This window comes from Salvelinus alpinus, chromosome 13 (genome assembly GCF_045679555.1).
Source record: "Salvelinus alpinus chromosome 13, SLU_Salpinus.1, whole genome shotgun sequence".
NCBI lineage: Eukaryota > Metazoa > Chordata > Actinopteri > Salmoniformes > Salmonidae > Salvelinus > Salvelinus alpinus.
The window spans coordinates 7,749,192-7,770,277 of record NC_092098.1 but is presented as its reverse complement, the minus strand read 5'-3'; the positions used below and the strand labels follow the sequence as shown (position 1 = coordinate 7,770,277).

The 21,086-nt window shown below is 43.8% G+C and overlaps 1 protein-coding gene across 3 annotated transcripts; it reads right to left on the bottom strand.

Annotated features, from left to right (window-relative positions):
• Positions 1-781: 781 nt before the first annotated feature.
• Positions 782-10,915, bottom strand: alg13 (ALG13 UDP-N-acetylglucosaminyltransferase subunit). 3 transcript variants are annotated; one of them, XM_071339986.1, is made up of 24 exons: positions 10,646-10,915; positions 10,232-10,315; positions 9,931-9,981; positions 9,775-9,821; positions 9,545-9,617; positions 9,082-9,163; positions 8,743-8,905; positions 8,489-8,558; positions 8,258-8,366; positions 7,952-8,016; positions 7,742-7,842; positions 7,387-7,502; positions 7,024-7,255; positions 4,792-4,881; positions 4,549-4,705; positions 4,302-4,446; positions 4,167-4,202; positions 3,863-3,918; positions 3,542-3,613; positions 3,140-3,317; positions 2,935-3,054; positions 2,786-2,826; positions 1,540-1,693; positions 782-1,344 (listed from the first exon to the last, which is right to left on the bottom strand). In XM_071339986.1, the coding sequence occupies exons 1-24, from the start codon at positions 10,763-10,765 to the stop codon at positions 1,079-1,081; spliced, it is 2,628 nt and encodes an 875-aa protein (XP_071196087.1). In that variant the 5' UTR covers positions 10,766-10,915; the 3' UTR covers positions 782-1,078. The 3 variants fall into 3 exon arrangements, with proteins under 3 accessions (XP_071196087.1, XP_071196088.1, XP_071196089.1); XM_071339987.1 differs by having other exon boundaries at positions 4,549-4,696; XM_071339988.1 differs by having other exon boundaries at positions 4,549-4,696; positions 4,798-4,881.
• Positions 10,916-21,086: the final 10,171 nt, after the last annotated feature.

Here is a 21,086-nt window from a genome sequence, read left to right as displayed (position 1 = left end):
CAAACTCAACCCATGGAAGGCCGAGTGTCTGCAGGTTTTTAGTTTTTCCCCTTTCAAGTAAGAGCTAGACAACCAAGTGAGGGAAGTTAAATACTACTTCCTGAACATTATTCAAATGCAAGGGTGGAGTGGTCTGAGTCAGAAGGGGCAAACTGAAACCTAGCTGTTATTGGCAGAGGTTTGGAACTCGTATCTATTAACTAATTTAACGCCTGGTGATGTCACCAGGCAGGCCAAAACTCCATCCCACCAAAACAGGCTGAAAGTTCATGCGGTCTTTTCCTACAGCTCTTACACTAAAAGTGCTTTATAATGGTCACAGTATTCCAACCTCTGTTATATTTTCACACTTAGGAAAATCACTGACTGCGCTGGGCCGAAAATGACAAAGCTGAAAAACAAGGCACTCAGTTCAGCCCTGCTAGCTCTCCTCCCGAAACTGAGTTATAAACTACACATATTTTAACACTGCCCGAATACCAGTGAGCGCTTTCCATGGTGCTGATCATGACGAAGGGTAGCAACAACATCAGCCTTGTGCTGGCCAGGGTTCTGGAACCTCAGATACCACCATCATACCAAATTACTTCTCTAAAAGCAGGGCTCTCCAACCCTAATCTAGCACACACGATTCTAATAACCAGCTCCTAGATAAGATGAATCAGGTTAGTTACAACAGGGGATGGAGCAAAAACCTACACGAGTGTAGCTCTCTAGGAACAAAATTGGAGAGCCCTGCTCTAAAAAGGTACAGTTCAAATGACAAATTGTTACAACTTCTGGGAAACATAACTTTTTTTAATTAAGCAAAAAAAATAAAACACATTAATATTAACATAAACATCCCTGAACACTGTGGGGATGGAACTGCGGCTGTGTCTGAAATTGCACCCCATTCCCAACGTAGTGCACTACTTTTGACCAGCCCTATGGATGCCATTTCAGACACAGCCACTGACTAGCAAAGTGCAACAGAGGAACAGTGGAATAAACTTGACACAAATTAACATTTACAGGCATAGGGTGAATGTGAGTGGGTGAATAGTAGAGGGACCCTGCCTCCCTCCCCAGTGCTTGGTTACATGCTGGGAGGGATAAAGTGCCCTGGGTGTGTGGGTGCACTGACATAGTTGACTGGGTGATTGGAGGGGCAGTAGGATGTGAGCACACGGGGTTGGGCAGGGCCTGAGTTCCAGGGTGTGAGGTAGTGGTAGGTGGCAGAAAGCATTGGAACATAAGGCTCGTAGGTGTGGAGGGGGGGTTGGCTGCACTGGTCCTGAACCAAGGGGTAGAACACTATGCCTGGGGCTCCTGCTGAGGGAGGGTCCATGACCAAGGGTGTGCCTGGTAGGGAGGAAAAGGTTGGGGGTGAGGACAAACGTGAGATTAAGAAAAACATTTTTTTATGGATCACAGTCACGTTTGATACTTGAAGTCGTAACATCCTCGTGACAGAATCTGACACTGAAGTCAGATCTTATTCAATGCAGATGTGCCATTTCATAATGCAGAGGTTTGAGGCAGAGGAGTGGCGCTGACCGTTGGCAGGAATGTCTCCCTGGCCATCAGGCCCAGTTCTCCCAGGCTCTGGGTAGGACTGGGGGACTGTGTGATCAGAGGGAGGGGAGGCAGCAGGCTGCTGATACACCTGCTGCATCTGCACCACGGAGTGCCAGTAGCTCTGCTGGTACCACTGTTTCAACACAGATAGAAATATAGGCACACATTGTTTTCATTCAAAAGACATGTCTTGTCTCATGACCAGTTACTGTTCACCCATACTACACTGAAAAATATAAAAATGCAACAAACTGTTGGTACCATGTTTCATGACCTGAAATAAAAGATCCCAGAAATTGTCCATACGCACAAAAAGCTTATTTTGCTTAAATTTGTTTCCATGCCGGTTAGTGATCATTTATCCTTAGCCAAGATATGCCACACCTGTCAGGTGGATTATCAGGAAGCTGATTAAAACGCATGATCATTACACAGGTGCACCTTGTGCTGGGGACAAAAGGCCACTAAAATGTGCAGTTGTCACAACACAATTCCACAGATGTCTCAAGTTGAGGGAGTGTGCAATTGGCATGCTGACTGCAGGAATGTTCACCAGAACTGTTGCCAGAGAATTTAAAGTTAATTTCTCTACCATAAGCCGCCGCTATCATTTTAGAGTATTTGACAGTACATCCAACAATAGCAGACCACGTGTATGGTGTAGAGTGCGCGAGCGGTTTTCTGATGTCAACATTGTGAAAAAAGTGCCCCATAGTGGCGGTGTGGTTATGGTATGGGCAGGCATAAGCTACGGACAACGAACCCAATTGCATTTTATCGATGGCAATTTCAATGCACAGAAATACCATGACGAGATCCTGAGGCCCATTTTAAGGTATGTGTGACCAACATATACATGTCAGTATTCCCAGTCATGTGAAAATCATAGATTAGGGCATAATGAGTTTAATTCAATTGACCAATTTCCTCAAATGAACTGTAACTCAGTAAAATCAATGAAATTGTTGCATGTTGAGTTTATATTTTTGTTCCGTAAATGATATAGGGCTCTCCAACCCTGTTCCTGGAGAGCTACCCTCCTGTAGGTTCACTCCAACCCGTTGTAACCAACCTGATACAGTTTACTAACCAGATAATTATTAGAATCAGGTGTGCTAGATTAGGGTTGGAGAACCCTCCTATATATTAGGCTGTCATTGTGAATAAGAATTTGTTAACTGACTTGCCTAGTTAAATAAATATTCATTTGATTCCCTTTACTTACTTGGACTCCTAAATTAAAGTAATATTGGATGACCTTGCAATCTATAAAAAAAAAAATAGATTTAGTTACAATTACTGTCACATTTTCAAATTCAACCATTAGAAGTTTACAACTTGAACACAAAAGCCATGGGGCAGCGTTTCTCTGACCTCGTGGAAGGTCATTGCCGTTGGGGTCATAGGAGTATGGTGGAGGGGGTGAGGCGCTGACTGCTTCCCCCATCTCATTCACAAACCAGGGAGAGGAAGGAGGAAACTGCATGGATAAAACTAAAAACAAGAGAAATAGACATCCGTTAGACAACTCATAACCAACTCATTATGTCCAACCATAACTTATATATAGAGCGGGTACCTGGTCTGCCCATAGTGTGTGGGGGCATGGGAGCCCCCTCTGGATGGCTTGAGGGTGGAGCCATTGGTGCTGGGGGGATCTGAGAGCTGCTAGCAGAAGAGGAGTTGGAGGTGAAGATAGCTGCTGGGGCTGTGCTTACAGCCTGTGAAGAGGTGATAACTGCGGACTTCACCACCACCTGAGGAAACAAAACATTAAAATAACCCTCAGACGACAACATAGACAATTCATGCTTAAATTCAATGTCATGCTTAAAATTAAAATAATAGTTTTACCTAATCTAAAGAGGTACATTCTACAGTTTATAAAAATGTTTAAAGCAGCTGCGTATAATTGAAACACCTGTTCTCCCGCCAAAATGTGACAACAGTTCTGTAAAGCGGATGGTGAGGGATCCAGTACCTGCTGTGAGTAGCTGTAGGTCGCTACGCCCTCTTGTGGTGAGCTGGCACGAGATCCTCCCTCTTCAATGGTCTAGAAAGGCAGGCAGGCAACAAAAATAAAATATTTAAAGACAGGAACGCAGTCAAAACAGATCAGCCCCAATAAGCACGTTAATTGGAAATTATACAATACATATAATCATCCCACATGTGAAATTAACTTTTATTACCCTTAGTTTTGACCCCCACAAAAAAGTGAAGGGCAATTTGAGAAGATATAGATATATATAAAGCGCAATGTTTGAGAGGGCATATTGAGCACAATGGATATTTTGAGTACCAGGTTGGCAGTGGACTCTGCCGCAGCATACATAGACGGGCTCTGGAACCCTGGGTCTGCAAGATGAAGAGACTTCAAAAGATAATTGTGCACTTTTATCCACATTGTACGAGGGGTCTCCATATTGTGAGCCTTTACCGCTGCCAAATGACATCAGTTGGGAAATGGAATAGCCCAATCTGTCTCTACATAACCAGTTAAAATAATGCATCTACAGAACATAATGAAAATGGTGAACAAGGACTGTCCTACCAGTTCTTCCTAAGGGCTCTCCAAAATCTCCACAGCAGGTGAAGTCACTCACCTTGCACAGTATAGATGTACTCCTCCGAATATTCACCTGAGACAGATACACATCGATTTTCTCCATTTACATTCAAATCCTGGCTCAAGTTGAACAAATACATTTGATCAAGACAGCGTCACTGGACAGGCCTACCTTGGTCGCCACCATTGCTCCTCTCGTCAGCGTCCTCCTCTGATGAGGTCATGGCCTGTTTGCCAGACGTGGGGATGGGGCTCGGCCCCCGCTGCATCCAGTAGGTAGGGGGTGCTGGAACCATTTGGTTTGCTACCGCCTGACCCTAAAGAGAAGGTTACAAAGCAGACAGCAGGTTGACTGTGGAATACTCATGCTCCCAACAATCAAAGTCCGAACCCTGAGGGCTTATGTGCTAATTCGTTACCGGCAAGGGAGGGAAAGGGGTCTCATCTCCCTCCTCAATCTCGTAGAAGGTGATTGTTCCTTCCATGTCCTGTTCCTCCTCGCCAGCCTCGGGAACATAGCTGAACTGGCACTCTTTGTTGACAGCATGCATCTGGCGCCTGCTTCGACTGCAAGAGCTCAAGTGAATACACATACATTTATAACCACAACACTCAGTCACTGCTCAACATTGCTTAGGAGATGATTAAAAAAAGTCTATTACCGTGACCTGAATGAGTAGTTGTCGAAGCTCTGGTAGCAGCGTTTTCCTGGGTGAGGGTAGTATGCCGCCTCTGGCCCAATAAAGTGATGCCTGTTCAAGAAACGGGCTGAACTTTTGAACAGAACCCAGATTGGCAACATCATTCAGTAGATACCAAAATAATATAAATCTATGGTAAGGAACTTATATGGAATGTATATGTTTAAATGAATGATTAGAATATTCCACCCTGAAACCATATAATTGTATGAAATTGATTAGAATCATAAAATTATTATTAATGATGTGTAGTTTTAGTCAGAATTCGGGTAAAACAATATATCTGTACAATACGTCTTTATAGTATCTTAAACACAGACTGTCTGAGCAAAATTCGGTGCCGACCTTGGCTAGGGGCCACAGAGATTTGGGAGAGGGCAGGGAGTACTTCTCACGGCGCCTCCCTAATCTTGGGGGAGGACAGGGGGTGCTTCTCACGGTCTCCCTATCTCCCTACTGTTTGTGTGGAAGTATGTGCGCCGCTATAAAATGGATGTCTTTGTATTGTGGACTTCAGAACGTTCTTGTGAATAAACATTTGACTATTGTAGGCTGGGCCTCTGTTTTCATTTCAACCAGTATCTTACAAATTCTGGGTCGCAGACTGAGTAGTTAATTGAGGTTTAGTTTATGAACATTGAGAACATAATTCTCTTAACTTCTTTGGGATAGGGGCAGCATTTTCACTTTTGGATGAATAGCGTGCCCAAAGTGAACTGCCTCCTACTCAGTCCCAGATGCTAATATATGCATATTGTTATTCGATAGAAAACACTGAAGTTTCTAAAACTGTTTGAATGATGTCTGTGAGTGTAACAGAACTCATAAAACATGCAAAAACCTAAGATTTTTTTTTAACAGGAAGTGGGAAATCTGAGGTTTGTAGTTTTTGAACTCAGCCCCTATCGAATTCACAGTGGGATATGGGTTATGTTGCACTTCCTAAGGCGTCCACTAGATGTCAACCGTCTTTAGAACGTTGTTTCAGGCTTCTCGTGTGAAGGGGGGCCGGATGGGAGCTGTTTGACTAAGGGGTCTGCCAGCAGCCTCGTTCTCAGTCACGCGCATTTCATATGCGAGGTAGCTCTCGTTCCATTGCTTTTCTACAGACAATGGAATTCTCCGGTTGGAACATTATTGAACATTTATGATAAAAACATCCTAAAGATTGTTTATATACTTAGTTTGACAAGTTTCTTTGACCTGTAATATAACTTTTTGAACGTTTCGTCCGACTGGACCTGAACGCGCTTTTGGATTTGTTTACCAAACGCCCTAACAAAAGAAGCTATTTTGACAGACATAAATGGACATTATCGCACAAAAAAAACATTTGTGGAACTGCGATTCCTGGGAGTGCATTCTGATGAAGATCATCAAAGGTAAGTTAATATTTATAATGCTATTATGACTAATGTTGACTGCGCAACATGGCGGTTATTTATTTTGGCTGGTTTGGGCTGAGCGCCGTTCTCAGATTATGCTTTTTCCGTAAAGTTTTTTTTGAAATCTGACACAGCGGTTGCATTAAGGAGAAGTGTATCTAAAGTACCATGCATAACACTTGAATTGTCATCAACATTTATAATGAGCATCTGTGAATTCATGTGGCTCTCTGCAAAATCATAGCATGTTTTTGAACATAACACACCAATGTTAAATTAGATTTTTGGATATAAATATGCACTTTATCAAACAAAACATACATGTATTGTGTAACATGAAGTCCTATGAGTGTCATCTGATGAAGATCATCAAAGGTTAGTGATTAATTTTATCTCTATTTGTGCTTTTTGTGATCTTTGGCGGGAAAAAATGGCTGGGTTTTTCTGTGACTTGGTGGTGACCTAACAATCGTTTGTGGAGCTTTCGCTGTAAAGCATTTTTGAAATCAGACACTGGGGCTGGATTAATGAGAATTGTATCTTTAAAATGGTGCCTAATACTTGTATGTTTGAGAAATTTGATTTATGAGATTTGTTGATTTTTATTTGGCGCCCTGCAATTTCATTGGCTAGCGGAACCCCAGTCCTAGACAGGTTAACAGGAACATGGCCTTATTTCCCAAAAAGCATAAATAGAATAAAAATCAGTAACAGTGCACCACAGGAACTTTCAATTGTGTATAACAGCAGCCGTGTGAAAGAGTTCTCAAACCTGCAGTTTGACTATTTAAGTAGCAAGCACACAGACCTGGGTGGGCCATATCCTCGCGGGGGCCTGGGTGGAGGATGTGGGTGATAATGTTCATAGGGCAGGGTCCCTGGTGGTGGTGTGGGGGCATACATGCCAGGGGCGCGCCCAGGGGGTATGCCGCCAGGGCCTGGCCGGAAGCGGGGAGGCTGGGATCGATTGTAAGAGACCATCAGCATCTCCTTCCCTCTGGGCTTCTTAAAGAAACGCCGCCGGCCTCTCACCTCGGAGTCTGGGGGAGGGGAGAAGAGGTAACAGACAAAGTTGTACAAGTCATCTTTAATGGTCTGAAGCCAATACATGTCACTGCTATTAGAAGCTTACTAGCTAAGACCATCTAAAAAGGTTAAAGGGTATACAGACCCATCTCTCCAGGATACTGCTCAGGTCTGCTGTATGACGGTCCCTTGCGGCTTGGGGTGATGTTCCAGGCAGGGACAGGGTTCACAGGCTTCAAGTTAGTCATAGACACAAGATGTCTGAAAGTGGTGGGGTAGAGAGAGAAGTCTCAAATCTAATATTGAAAACAGCACTGTGTAGAAAGTAATTCACCATATATACACACTATACTGTATGACTGACAATAGGATGATGCAAGGCCAGGGGCAATCATTCATGTACCAGAATACTAAAATAAGCACACATTGATGGGTGCTGTGCAGTAGTGCCTGTTCTTAAGTCAATTCAATTGGGGTGTTTTAAAAGAGATGTATCTCACTTTTCTCCAAGCTCTTCGATGAACACTGTCACAGCGCTGGGGTGAGTGCCCACCTCCTGAATGAAGGCATTGTAATACTTCCCTTTGGGGTCGAGACGAACCTGCATAGGAGACACGGGCTAACCTTACGGTCATGGAGTATGTTCGGAGTACGGTTTATACAAAATACACTCACTAAGAATCTTAAAATGAGTGGATAAATTGGATTACCTGACACTTGTCTCCCAAGAAGTACTGTCTTCCAGCAAACACCATGTAATCAGTCTTCTGCATTTCTGTTTCAGAGACAAGACATTATATGCCATTCCAGAATGCCCAATTATACGTGAAGAATAAAAAAAATCTGTGTGGTATGAGCATATCAACCCCATGTGAATATTCAGCACAGATAAGTTCTGCACTGCGTGGATATTGAAACATGTTCTTTATTACTAAAGTTTCAAGGTCACCTTAACAGTTCCACTGTACCACAAGAAATCCAACTCAAGTTTTCCCAAAAGGGGCAACATGGCATACCTTTGCGACTGTCATGCCATACATCAAACTCTACATTTCTGTACATCTCAGAATCCAGTGCTTTGAGCACCTTGTACGGGAGAGAGAGTTTTGTTGGTCCATCTGGAGTCTTGGGAAGAGAAAGAGAGATAGAATAGATTCTTGGAGCACATACAATCTCAGTAATGTTATAAACTACAACACCTCAGATGGTAACCAGACCACTTTCTAAAACATAGAAAACATTGTCACCTTTGCTTCCTCTGCTCCAGGTCTGGCTTTGTCCTCTGTGCGATTGTACCCATTGAGCTCCCAATCGTCCCTACAAGATTAAACAATTATACTTGACAAAAAAATGCAAGAAAATAACTAAATCACAATGACTATTCCAATATATAGATGCAGGGGCAATTTATGCATGCTGTAGGTAACTGGAAGACAATAAGGCAGGTTTAGTCTGGAGGACATTCTGTAATTCAAAAGGATTATGCCGAACAAGACTTCACCTCTGACCCCTGTCCTCGGGGGTGTCATAGCCTGCGTCCTCACTGCACACCGATAGGCTGTTCCTATAGCGACGACCTCCTCCACGGAACCCCTCCAAAGCTCCCTGCAACTCCACCTCCTCAACACCAAGGACTTGCGTGTACAGCAGTTCATACAACAGAGCTGGATTCAATTGGGGGAAAAAATGTAAAAGTACATTTCCTTTAGACCACACATGGAACTATTGCCCATTACAATATTGACTAACTACAATCAATGAGTAGCTAGTTATAAGACTTAAAAAGAGTGAAGACATCCACTGGTTCCTCAGAATTCTGATGGACTGTGAGAATACTGACCCTGACACAGCGCTGCGTCGATCGGGTAGTTCCTGGGGTACACAATGTCGTAGTGGCCATTGTTGGAGCAACACAGCAGAATCTGCAAATCAGTCAAGAAGAGTCCAGGAGTGTAATGCATTTTATCCCCATCACTCCTTTAACCATTCAATGGGGAAAATGATAGACACATCAAATTGTCTACATAGAGATGGAAGTAAGAAAGATAGAAGCTGGTAAACTGAAAATGTAGAAATATTGGACTTTTTGAAATGGCGGTAGTCTTCTCAAAGGATAAAATGAGAGCAGCACCCTCTAGTGGACAAACCAAAGTCTCACACGTCATCTCACCTTTCCACACACCTGGTTTAATTAGCAATGCGATTCAGTTTTTCCTGGTAATTACTTCACTAGTCAGGCATTTGAGATGCTTCAGGGCCTGGGTTCAAGTGGGCTGTGCTGAACCACACACACACACACTTACCTTCTCCACGTACTCTTTCTCAGTTATCTCAGTTGGTGGCTTCCCAGGGTACCTGTATATGAGGAAGCACCGCCTTCAACACAGTAAAGATGTGAGAACACACTCATTTCAAGTTCCATTAAAAGCAAAAAATGCAATTCACATAAATCTCATTTTACAATGTCCTGTCAGCCAACAAAGGTAGTACAACGTGGGGGTGTATAACTCTGAACACATTGTGGAGCACGTACCTGTACAACAACGACAATGCCTTTATCTCAACTTGTCCAGCGGTTTCCTTTAGAAAAATATATTTAAGGGTATGACCCTTTTCATACAGTCCATGGTCTGAATCTGACCCATGTTTTGTGCAATGAACTTGTATAACCATGTAGTTTTAAACATACCGTGGGGTCCTCCAGACGTTCCAGATACTTCTCAAATGACCCTTCAACAAACTGAGAGAAAGCATGTCATTTAGCAGACGCCCTTATCCAGCGCGACGTAAGAGTATAGTGAGTGCATACATTTTCGTACTTGTGTCCCGTGGGAATCGAACCCACAACCCTGGCTCTGAAAGTACCATGCTCTACCAACTAAGCCACACCCGACCTACTGATAAAGCATGTCAGGATAAAGAATGTAATTATAGACTGATTTTTAACTAGACTTGCTCTGTACTGTGATTGCATTGTGCTTGCAACTTACAGGTTCAAAATCGCATCGGTTTGCCCTCATGAAGGTGACACAATCTTTCCTTATCTTTTGTTGGAAATTCTGTGAGTAATAAAGCTTGAGGAAAGGAAAGAAATACCGGTACATTATTACCACATGTTTTGTATTCGGCCACTTCGCGCCCTGTGAAGCATAATTGTGTACATTCCATGTTTCAACTCTGGCCACTTCATCAGAATCAATAATTTAGCGGTCAACCAAATGGACCCATGAGTTCCCAAACGACACATTCAAAAAAGGACTAAATCCTATTTTCCCACCATTAATTCAGTCGACGTTATTGAGAACTGTAATATTTTCTCTTAATTTTCAAAACGTTGGACGTGAAACGCAATGCAATACAAATAAAAGTGTACAGTAACGTTTGCGAAATTGGCTTTAGCCTACCTGCTCAGAGACAGCTCGAAATAGACAGGACGCGTCTCGTGCCATCATTTTCCGGTAGAGACCGATGCTGGCTAGATACTCGTCCATGTTTACAAAATACTTCTTCAAAGCTTTCTGCATATTTAAAGAAATTGCAAATAAAAAACGATAAATATGCAAAGCTTCATAACTTCATGCGTAGACGATAAAGAACACGAAGGTCGAAAGTTTCCTTTCGAATCGCTATAAGGAAACAGCTGCTACAAATGAGCACTGATTGCCGAGTTCATTTCGCCGTCACTCGGCGAAACCGTTGAAAAATGTATTGAACATTCTTGTATTTGATTGGTTACACTAAACTCTTGTTTTTTTTATATACTTTATCCTCGAAATAGTACCCTACATTCAATTATGATCGCCCATTGTGTCTATACACAGTCTCCCATGAGTAAAAAAGGCTACTCCACAGTAGGAAGCGAATTATAAACCTGATATAGAGGGAAAAATTGTAAACGATGGCCTAAATCAAACAGACAGCCTGATAAAGATGCTATTTCTACATGTTGTCAAACTGGCAACATGTGGCTGCGGTATGACATAGTAAAGCAAAGTTTTCTTGATTTAATCACTAGTCAAGGTAAATTTGAAGAACAACAGTTTACAGTCTGAAAACAATAGGCTGTCACATTAGACAGTCTTGCCTCAAATGTATTTCCCTTCCTTCTCCCCTTCTCCCCCCCTCTCTAATTCCTATTTTATCCCCCACCTTGGATTGGAACCTAAAGCACCCATCTGGGGTGGAGACAGATTATAGGCTACTTCAATACTGTGAGTTAAAATGTTGTTGCCTACTGTCAATAATACAGTGCATTCGGAAAGTATTCAGACCCCTTGACTTTTTCCACATTTTGTTATGTTACAGCCTTATTCTAAAATTGATTAAATAGTTTTTTCCCTCATCAATCTACACACAATACCCCATAACGACAAAGCAAAAACAAGTGTTTAGACATTTTTTCAAATGTATACAAAACCCCCCCTGGAAATATCACACTTACATAAGTATTCAGACCCTTTACGCAGTACTTTGTTGAAGCACCTTTGGCAGCGATTACAGCCTTGAGTCTTTTTGGGTATCTCATACCTGTATTTGGGGAGTTTCTCCCATTCTTCTCTGCAGATCCTTTCAAGCTCTGTCAGTTTGGAGGGGAGTGTCGCTGCACAGCTATTTTCAGGTCTCTCCAGGGACGTTCGATCGGGTTCAAGTCCGGGCTCTGGCTGGGCCACTCAAGGACATTCAGAGACTTGTCCCAAAGCCACTTCTGCGTGTCTTTGGCTGTGTGCTTAAAGGTTGTTGTCCTGTTGGAAGGTGATATCAGGAAGTGGTTTGGGACCACTGTCTCTGGGAGACTAGAATCGTTGAAGACGCATGTGGTGCATAGATGCACATGGAGTGGTGTGGGTGTGAATAACTAGGTATAGTTATATAGGGAAAATAATGGATAACTCAATCAGTTCTTTGTGAGCTGAGTTTTTCCATATATTACGTTATCTAGGATTCCGTCCACCACACCCCATCGGTCTACAGGTAGTGAGCACTGACAGGAAAAGCCATTGAAAAGTTTCAAAGGGTAACAGCTGAGATGGATAAGGTCTGAGATGCCCCCGGACACTGAGACTTTCTTAAGAGCATGATATGTGTACCTCTCGGGCTGCTGCGCTGTGATCGTTGCTGCAGTGTGAAGGTGAAAACCTAAAGATGTATAATGTTATAAAGGGATTCTCTATGGAGATATGAAAGAAGAGAGTATTATTCCCGAATATGCTGTTAAATAGAACATTAGAGTGAATATTCAAACCCCTGTATGAATAGAACACTGGTGTAGATGAGGAATTTGTGATGTAACACAAGTGTATAATGGGTTACGAGAGATAAAGTAACATAATATTGAGTATAATGTGTTATTATGATGATCTGATGAAGTAAGAATAGAAAAATAAAAATAATACCACGTGAGTGGTGACAAAGTATTCTGAGGAATGTTCAGAGTGGTCCCTTTATGGATAATTTGAGGTATGATAAGGTTAAAGCATTGTACGGGACTTACCCCTAACCAATAAAACTATAAATAGAACCAATGAATGTTGAACATGGTTTTCTGTTAACTAAACTTAAGGCTACAATTTATTGTATTCCTGATGGAGTTTTTATTGATATGCCAAACGATGAGATATTAAACCAATGAGTAACCAGGCAAATTGAACTACTCCCCCAGGAGGAGTGGGGGTCTGACACTGCCTCCCAGTTTATTTTGTCTCAGGCGCCAGAAATATTATGGATAGAACATTCCAATGACAGTGGACTGATAGGCAGTGCTAGCCCAGTTATAATAAATGTTTATCTCTCCCCTTATTAAATGTTTAAAAAAATAAGATTCATATGTAATGTGCCAAATTTATAAAATTCATTAGTCAATTCAGAAGTATGAAGCAGAAAGTGAATATCCTACAGAAATTTGAAATAAATATATCAAGTAACGTTGTTAAGGTAGGCTAAAATTAAAACATTGCCTTCCAATATGGAGCAAGTTATAATGTTTGTTTTGCTTTGTTTTAAACATTGCAATAGGGGAAAAACAGAACATTGTTTGAGAGTGATCCGTGTGCATTAGGAGTAGTGATTGAGAAAGTTTTTTTTTCTACTGGAAAGAGTAGAAGGGTCTTAGTTGAAGGAAACAGATTATGGAGACTAGTGAAAGTAACAAAGTGAATGGTAATTGACTTTCAGATAGCATTCTAATAATGCAATATTTTAGTAATTTGAAGAAGATTGAGCATTCTACAGTTGAAGTCGGAAGTTTACATACACTTAGTTTGGAGTCATTAAAACTCGTTTTTCAACCACTCCACAAATTTCTTGTAAACAAACTATAGTTTTGGCAAGTCGGTTAGGACATCTACTTTGTGCATGACACAAGTAATTTTTCCAACAATTGTTTACAGACAGATTATTTCACTTATAATTCACTGTATCACAATTCCAGTGGGTCAGAAGTTTACATACACTAAGTTGACTGTGCCTTTAAAGAGCTGGGAATATTCCAGAAATTATGTCATGGCTTCAGAAGCTTCTGATAGGCTAATTTACATCATTTGAGTCAATTGGAGGTGTACCTGTAAATGGATTTCAAGGCTTACCTTTAAACTCAGTGCCTCTTTGCTTGACATCATGGGAAAATCAAAAGAAATCAGCCAAGACCTCAGAAAAAAAATTGTGGACCTCCACAAGTCTGGATCATCATCGGGAGCAATTTCCAAACGCCTGAAGGTACCACGTTCATCTGTACAAACAATAGTACGCAAGTATTAACACCATGGACCACGCAGCCGTCATACCCCTCAGGAAGGAGACGCGTTGTGTCTCCTAGAGATGAATGTACTTTGGTGCGAAAAGTGCAAATCAATCCCAGAACAACAGCAAAGAACCTTGTGAAGATGCTGGAGGAAACAGGTACAAAAGTATTTATATCCACAGTAAAACAAGTCTTATATCGACATAACCACTCAGCAAGGAAGAAGCCACTGCTCCAAAACCGGCATAAAAAAGCCAGACTACGGTTTGCAACTGCACATGGGGACAAAGATCGTACTTTTTGGAGAAATGTTCTCTGGTCTGATGAAACAAAAATAGAACCGTTTGGCCATAATGACCATTGTTATGTTTAGAGGAAAAGGGGGGAGTCTTGCAAGAACACCATCCCAACCATGAAGCACGGGGGTGGCAGCATCATGTTGTGATGCAAAATAGATGGCATCATGAGGCAGGAAAATTATGTGGATATATTGAAGCAACATCTCAAGACATCAGTCAGGAAGTTAAAGCTTGGTTGCAAATGGGTCTTCAAAATGGACAATGACCCCAAGCATACTTCCAACGTTGTGGCAAAAGGGTTTAAGGACAACAAAGTCAAGGTATTGGTGTGGCCATCACAAAGCCCTGGTCTCAATCCCATAGAAAATGTGTGGGCAGAACTGAAAAAGCGTGTGCGAGCAAGGAGGCCTACAAACCTGACTCAGTTACACCCACTCTGTCAGGAGGAATGGGCCAAAATTCACCCAACTTATTGTGGGAAGCTTGTGGAAGGCTACCCGAAACATTTGACCCAAGTTAAACAATTTTAAAGGCAATCCTACCAAATACTAATTGAGTGTATATAAACTTCTGATCCACTGGGAATGTGATGAAAGAAATAAAAGCTGAAATAAATCATTCTCTCTAGTATTATTCTGATATTTCACATTCTTAAAAGAAAGTGGTGATCCAAACTGACCTAAGACAGGGAAATCTTACAAGGATTAAATGTCAGGAATTGTGAAAAACTGAGTTTAAATGTATTTGGCTGTCACGATCGTCTTCGGGAGAAAGAAAGGAGGACCAAGGCGCAGCGTGATATGAATACATCTTCTATTTATTATAACGAAGAACACTTAACCAAACGAATGTGACGCTATATAGAAAATAGTGCTGAACACAAAACACTACACATAGACAATCACCCACCAAACCCAACAGAGAACAGGCTACCTAAATATGGTTCACAATCAGGGACAACGATAGACAGCTGCCTCTGATTGAGAACCATATCAGGCCAAACACAGGAAACGAACACAGAAATAGAAAACATAGATTACCCACCCAACTCACGCCCTGACCACACTAAAACAAAGAAAATACAAAAGAACTATGGTCAGAACGTGACATTGGCTAAGGTGTATGTAAACTTCTGACTTCAACTGTATGTAAATAAGGTATTTATGTTCTGTCATTATGGGTTATTGTGTGTAGATTGATGAGGAAAATGTTTTATTTAATCCATTTTGGAGTAAGGCTGTAACATAACAAAATGTGGAAAAAGTGAAGGGTTCTGAGTACTTTACGAATGCACTGTATGTATAAAATATTAGTAGATCATTGTAGCCTACCAGTGTGTTGGCCTTAGATTGCGTGTTTAACTCAGGGTTAAAGCCACAATCCTGAGTTTGTGTGTCAACCCAATGGCAGCCCCACCACTTCATTTGGTAACCTAAAGCCGAGGGATGGGGCTGGGTATCACTTAGCCTAAACATCAGACTGTTACCATGGTTATTCCATGGATTTTCAGTCCGACCAAAGTCGCCCTAAAAAAAGATGGCAAAAATTATATTTACAGTTACTTCAGCGGTTTCACATGCTGTCAGTCCTTTTGGCGGTAGGAGGTGGAGATACGGTGTCTTCAGCAAGTATTCACACCCCTTGACTTTTTCCACATTTTGTTGTGTTATAGCCTGAATTTAAAATGTATTAAATTGAGATTTTGTGTCACTGATCTACACACAATACCCATAATGTCAAAGTGGAATAATTAAAAATGAAAAGTCAATAAGTATTCAACCGCTTTATTATGGCAAGCCTAAATCTGTTAAAGAGTAAAAATGTAATTCCATGGACTCTGTGTGCAATAACATTGTTTAAAATGATTTTTTAAATGACTACCTCATCTCTGTACCCCACACAAACAATTATCTGTAAGGTCCCTCAGTCCAGCAGTGAATGTCAAGTACAGATTCAACCACAAAGACCAGGGAGGTTTTACGATGGTTCGCAAAGAAGGGCACCCATTGGTAGATGGGTAAAAAAATGAAGCAGACATTGAATATCCCTTTGAGCATGGTGCAGTTATAAATTACATTTTGGATGGTGTATCAATACACACAGTCACTACAAAGATGCAGGCATTGAAGGAAACCGCTCAGGGATTTCACTATGCAGTCACCACCATGCTTGAAAATATAAAGAGTGGTACTCAGTTTTGTGTTGTGTTGGATTTGCCCCAAACATAACTCTTTCTAGTCAGGACAAAAAGTTAATTTCTTTGCCACATTTGTTGCAAAGAACAAATGCGTCAAATTCACCATTGGCCTCATGCATAATGTTATTGGTATGCTTGTCATCAGCAAGGACTAGGGAGTATTTTTTTAGGATAAAAATGAACTAAAAGCACAGGCACAATCATAGAGGAAAACCAGGTTCAGTCTTCTTTACAGCAGACACTGGGAGACAAATTTCCCATCTGGACAAAAGGAACACCTATGTGAGAATGCTGTTCATTGACTACAGCTCAGCATTCAACACCATAGTACCCTCAAAGCTCATCACCAAGCTAAGGAACCTGGCACTAAACACCTCCCTCTGCAACTGGATCCTGGACTTCCTGACAGGCCGCCCCCAGGTGGTGAGGGTAGGTAGCAACACATCTGCCTTGCTGATCCTCAACACTGGAGCTCCCCAGGGGTGCGTGCTCAATCCCCTCCTGTACTCCCTGTTCACCCACGACTGCATGGCCAGGCACGACTCCAACACCATCATTAAGTTTGCTGACGACACAACAGTGGTAGGCCTGATCACCGACAACGACGAGACAGCCTATAGAATAACAACCTATCCCTCAACGTAACCAAGAGTAAGGAGATGATTGTCGACTACAGGAAAAGGAGCACCGAGCATGTCCCCATTCTCATCGACGGGGCTGTAGTGTAGCAGGTTGAGAGCTTCAAATTCCTTGGTGTCCACATCAACAACAAACTAGATTGGTCCAAACACACCAAGACAGTCGCAAAGAGGGCACGACAAAGCCTATTCCCCCTCAGGAAACTAAAAAGATTTGGAATGGGTCCTGAGATCCTCAAAAGGTTCTACAGCTGCAACTTCGAGAGCATCCTGACCCGTTGCATCACTGCCTGGTATGGCAATTGCTCGGCCTCCGACCGCAAGGCACTTCAGAGGGTAGTGCGTACGGCCCAGTACATCATGGCTGCCTGCCATCCAGGACCTCTACACCAGGCGGTGTCAGAGGAAGGCCCTAAAAATTGTCAAAGACCCCAGCCACCCCAGTCATAGACTGTTCTCTCTACTACCGCATGGCAAGCGGTACCGGAGTGCCAAGTCTAGGACAAAAAGGCTTCTCAACAGTTTTTACCCCCAAGCCATAAGACTCCTGAACAGGTAACCAAGTGGTTACCCGGACTATTTGCATTGTGTGCCCCCCCAACCCCTCTTCTACGCTGCTGCTACTCTCTGTTTATCTTATATGCATAGTCACCTTAACTAAACATTCATGTACATACTACCTAATTGGCCCGACCAACCAGTGCTCCCGCACATTGGCTAACCGGGCTATCTGCATTGTGTCCCACCACCTGCCAACCCCTCTTTTTACGCTTCTGCTACTCTCTGTTCATCATATACAGTGGGGAGAACAAGTATTTGATACACTGCCGATTTTGCAGGTTTTCCTACTTACAAAGCATGTAGAGGTCTGTAATTTTTATCATAGGTACACTTCAACTGTGAGAGACGGAATCTAAAACAAAAATCCAGAAAATCACATTGTATGATTTTTAAGTAATTAATTTGCATTTTATTGCATGACATAAGTATTTGATCACCTACCAACCAGTAAGAATTCCGGCTCTCACAGACCTGTTAGTTTTTCTTTAAGAAGCCCTCCTGTTCTCCACTCATTACCTCTATTAACTGCACCTGTTTGAACTCGTTACCTGTATAAAAGACACCTGTCCACACACTCAATCAAACAGACTCCAACCTCTCCACAATGGCCAAGACCAGAGAGCTATGTAAGGAATAAGGGATACAATCGTAGACCTGCACAAGGCACAAGGCTGCGATGGGCTACAGGACAATAGGCAAGCAGCTTGGTGAGAAGGCAACAACTGTTGGCGCAATTATTAGAAAATGGAAGAAGTTCAAGATGACGGTCAATCACCCTCGGTCTGGGGCTCCATGCAAGATCTCACCTCGTGGGGCATCAATGATCATGAGGAAGGTGAGCGATCAGCCCAGAACTACACGGCAGGACCTGGTCAATGACCTGAAGAGAGCTGGGACCACAGTCTCAAAGAAAGCCATTAGTAACACACTACGCCGTTATGGATTAAAATCCTGCAGCGCACGCAAGGTCCCCCTGCTCAAGCCAGCGCATGTCCAGGCCCGTCTGAAGTTTGCCAATGATCATCTGGATGATCCAGAGGAGGAATGGGAGAAGGTCATGTGGTCTGATGAGACAAAAATAGAGCTTTTTGGTCTAAACTCCACTCGCCGTGTTTGGAGGAAGAAGAAGGATGAGTACAACCCCAAGAACACCATCCCAACCGTGAAGCAAGGAGGCTTTTGCTTTTCTGCAAAGGGGACAGGACGACTGCACCGTATTGAGGGGAGGATGGATGGGGCCATGTATCGCAAGATCTTGGCCAACAACCTCCTTCCCTCAGTAAGAGCATTGAAGATGGGTCGTGGCTGGGTCTTCCAGCATGACAACGACCCGAAACACACAGCCAGGGCAACTAAGGAGTGGCTCCGTAAGAAGCATCTCAAGGTCCTGGAGTGGCCTAGCCAGTCTCCAGACCTGAACCCAATAGAAAATCTTTGGAGGGAGCTGAAAGTCCGTATTGCCCGGCGACAGCCCCGAAACCTGAAGCATCTGGAGAAGGTCTGTATGGAGGAGTGGGCCAAAATCCCTGCTGCAGTGTGTGCAAACCTGGTCAAGAACTACAGGAAACGTATGATCTCTGTATGTCACGCCCTGGCCTTAGTTATCTTTGTTTTCTGTAATATTTTGGTTAGGTCAGGGTGTGACAGGGGGGATGTTTGTGTGTATTTGTCTTGTATTGGGTGGTTGTATGGTATAGGGGGTTTTGGTAGAGTGTATGGGTTTGTGTTGAGTGTAGGTGTCTAGGTAAGTCTATGGTTGCCTGAATGGTTCTCAATCAGAGACAGCTGTCATGCATTGTCTCTGATTGGGAGCCATATTTAAGGCAGCCATAGGCAGTAGGCTATTGTGGGGAATTGTCTATGTGTAGTGTTTAGTGTCAGCACCATTTGTTTGAATAGCTTCACGGTCGTCTGTTTGTTGTTTTTGTTCGTTTGTTCGTCTTCATAAATAAAAGAAGATGTCGTTCTATCACGCTGCGCCTTGGTCCTCTATCCAAAGTTACGACGATCGTGACAGAATTCCCCACCAAACTCGGACCAAGCAGCGTGAATCAAGGCAGCAGCAGCGAACGCACGATTATAGGAATTGGGAGGAAATTCTGGACAGCGTAGGACCCTGGGCACAACCGGGAGAATATCGCCGCCCCAAAGCTGAGCTGGAGGCAGCGAAAGCAGAGAGGCGGCGGTATGAGGAGGCAGCACGGAAGCAGGAGAATGATCTGGGCTATACAACCTGGGAGGAGATCGACAGGTGGGCGATCGACCCAAGGAGAGTGCCGGAGCCCGCCTGGGATTCGATGGAGCAATGTGCGGAGGGATACCGGCGAATGGAGGCAGCACGACGAAGCGGTAGGAAGCCTGTAAATCAAGCACAAAAATTTATTGGGGGGTGGCTAAAGGGTAGTGTGGCGAAGTCAGGTAGGAGACCTGCGCCAACTTCCCGATCTTACCGTGGAGAACGAGAGTACGGGCAGACACCGTGTTATGCGGTAGAGCGCACGGTGTCTCCTGTACGTGTGCATAGCCCGGTTCGGTACATTCCAGCTCCACGTATCGGCCGGGCTAGATTGAGCATTGAGCCAGGTGCCATGAAGCCGGCTCAACGAGTCTGGTCTCCAGTGCGTCTCCTCGGGCCGGCATACATGGCACCAGCCTTACGCATGGTGTCCCCGGTTCGCCAACACAGCCCAGTGCGGGTTATTCCACCTCCCCGCACTGGTCGGGCTACGAGGAGCATTCAACCAGGTAAGGTTGGGCAGGCTCAGTGCTCAAGGGAGCCAGTACGCCTGCACGGTCCGGTATATCCGGCGCCACCTCCCCGCCCCAGCCCAGTACCACCAGTGCCTACACCACGCACCAGGCTTCCTGTGCGTCTCCAGAGCCCTGTTCCTCCTCCACGCACTAGCCTTATGGTGCGTGTCTCCAGCCCGGTACCGCCAGTTCCGGCACCACGCACCAAGCCTCCTGTGCGTCTCCAGAGCCCTGTTCCTCCTCCACGCACTAGCCCTTTGGTGCGTGTCTCCAGCCCGGTACCACCAGTTCCGGTACCACGCACCAAGCCTCCTGTGCGTCTCCAGAGTCCTGTGCGTCCTGTTGCTCCTCCCCGCACTAGCCTTAAGGTGCGTGTCCTTAGCCCGGTACCTCCAGTTCCGGCACCACGCACCAGGCATACAGTGCGCCTCAGCCGGCCAGAGTCTGCCGTCTGCCCAACGCCGTCTGAGCTGCCCGTCTGCCAAGCACCGTCAGAGCTGCCCGTCTGTACCGAGCCTTCAAAGCTGCCCGTCTGTCCCGAGCCTTCAAAGCTGCCTGTCTGTCCCGAGCCTTCAAAGCTGCCCGTCTGTACTGAGCCTTCAAAGCTGCCTGTCTGTACTGAGCCTTCAAAGCTGCCCGTCTGTACTGAGCCTTCAAAACTGC

What these genes read in the sequence shown, in the direction of transcription:
- alg13 (XM_071339986.1), bottom strand. Translation starts at nt 10,765, where the DNA reads ATGCAGAAAGCTTTGAAGAAGTATTTTGTAAACATGGACGAGTATCTA. An exon ending in CGACGCAGCGCTGTGTCAGG is followed by an intron (nt 8,906 to 9,081) that starts GTCAGTATTCTC and finishes AATTGAATCCAG; the next exon opens with CTCTGTTGTATGAACTGCTG. An exon ending in CCCCTTTCCCTCCCTTGCCG is followed by an intron (nt 4,447 to 4,548) that starts GTAACGAATTAG and finishes CCTTCTCTTTAG; the next exon opens with GGTCAGGCGGTAGCAAACCA.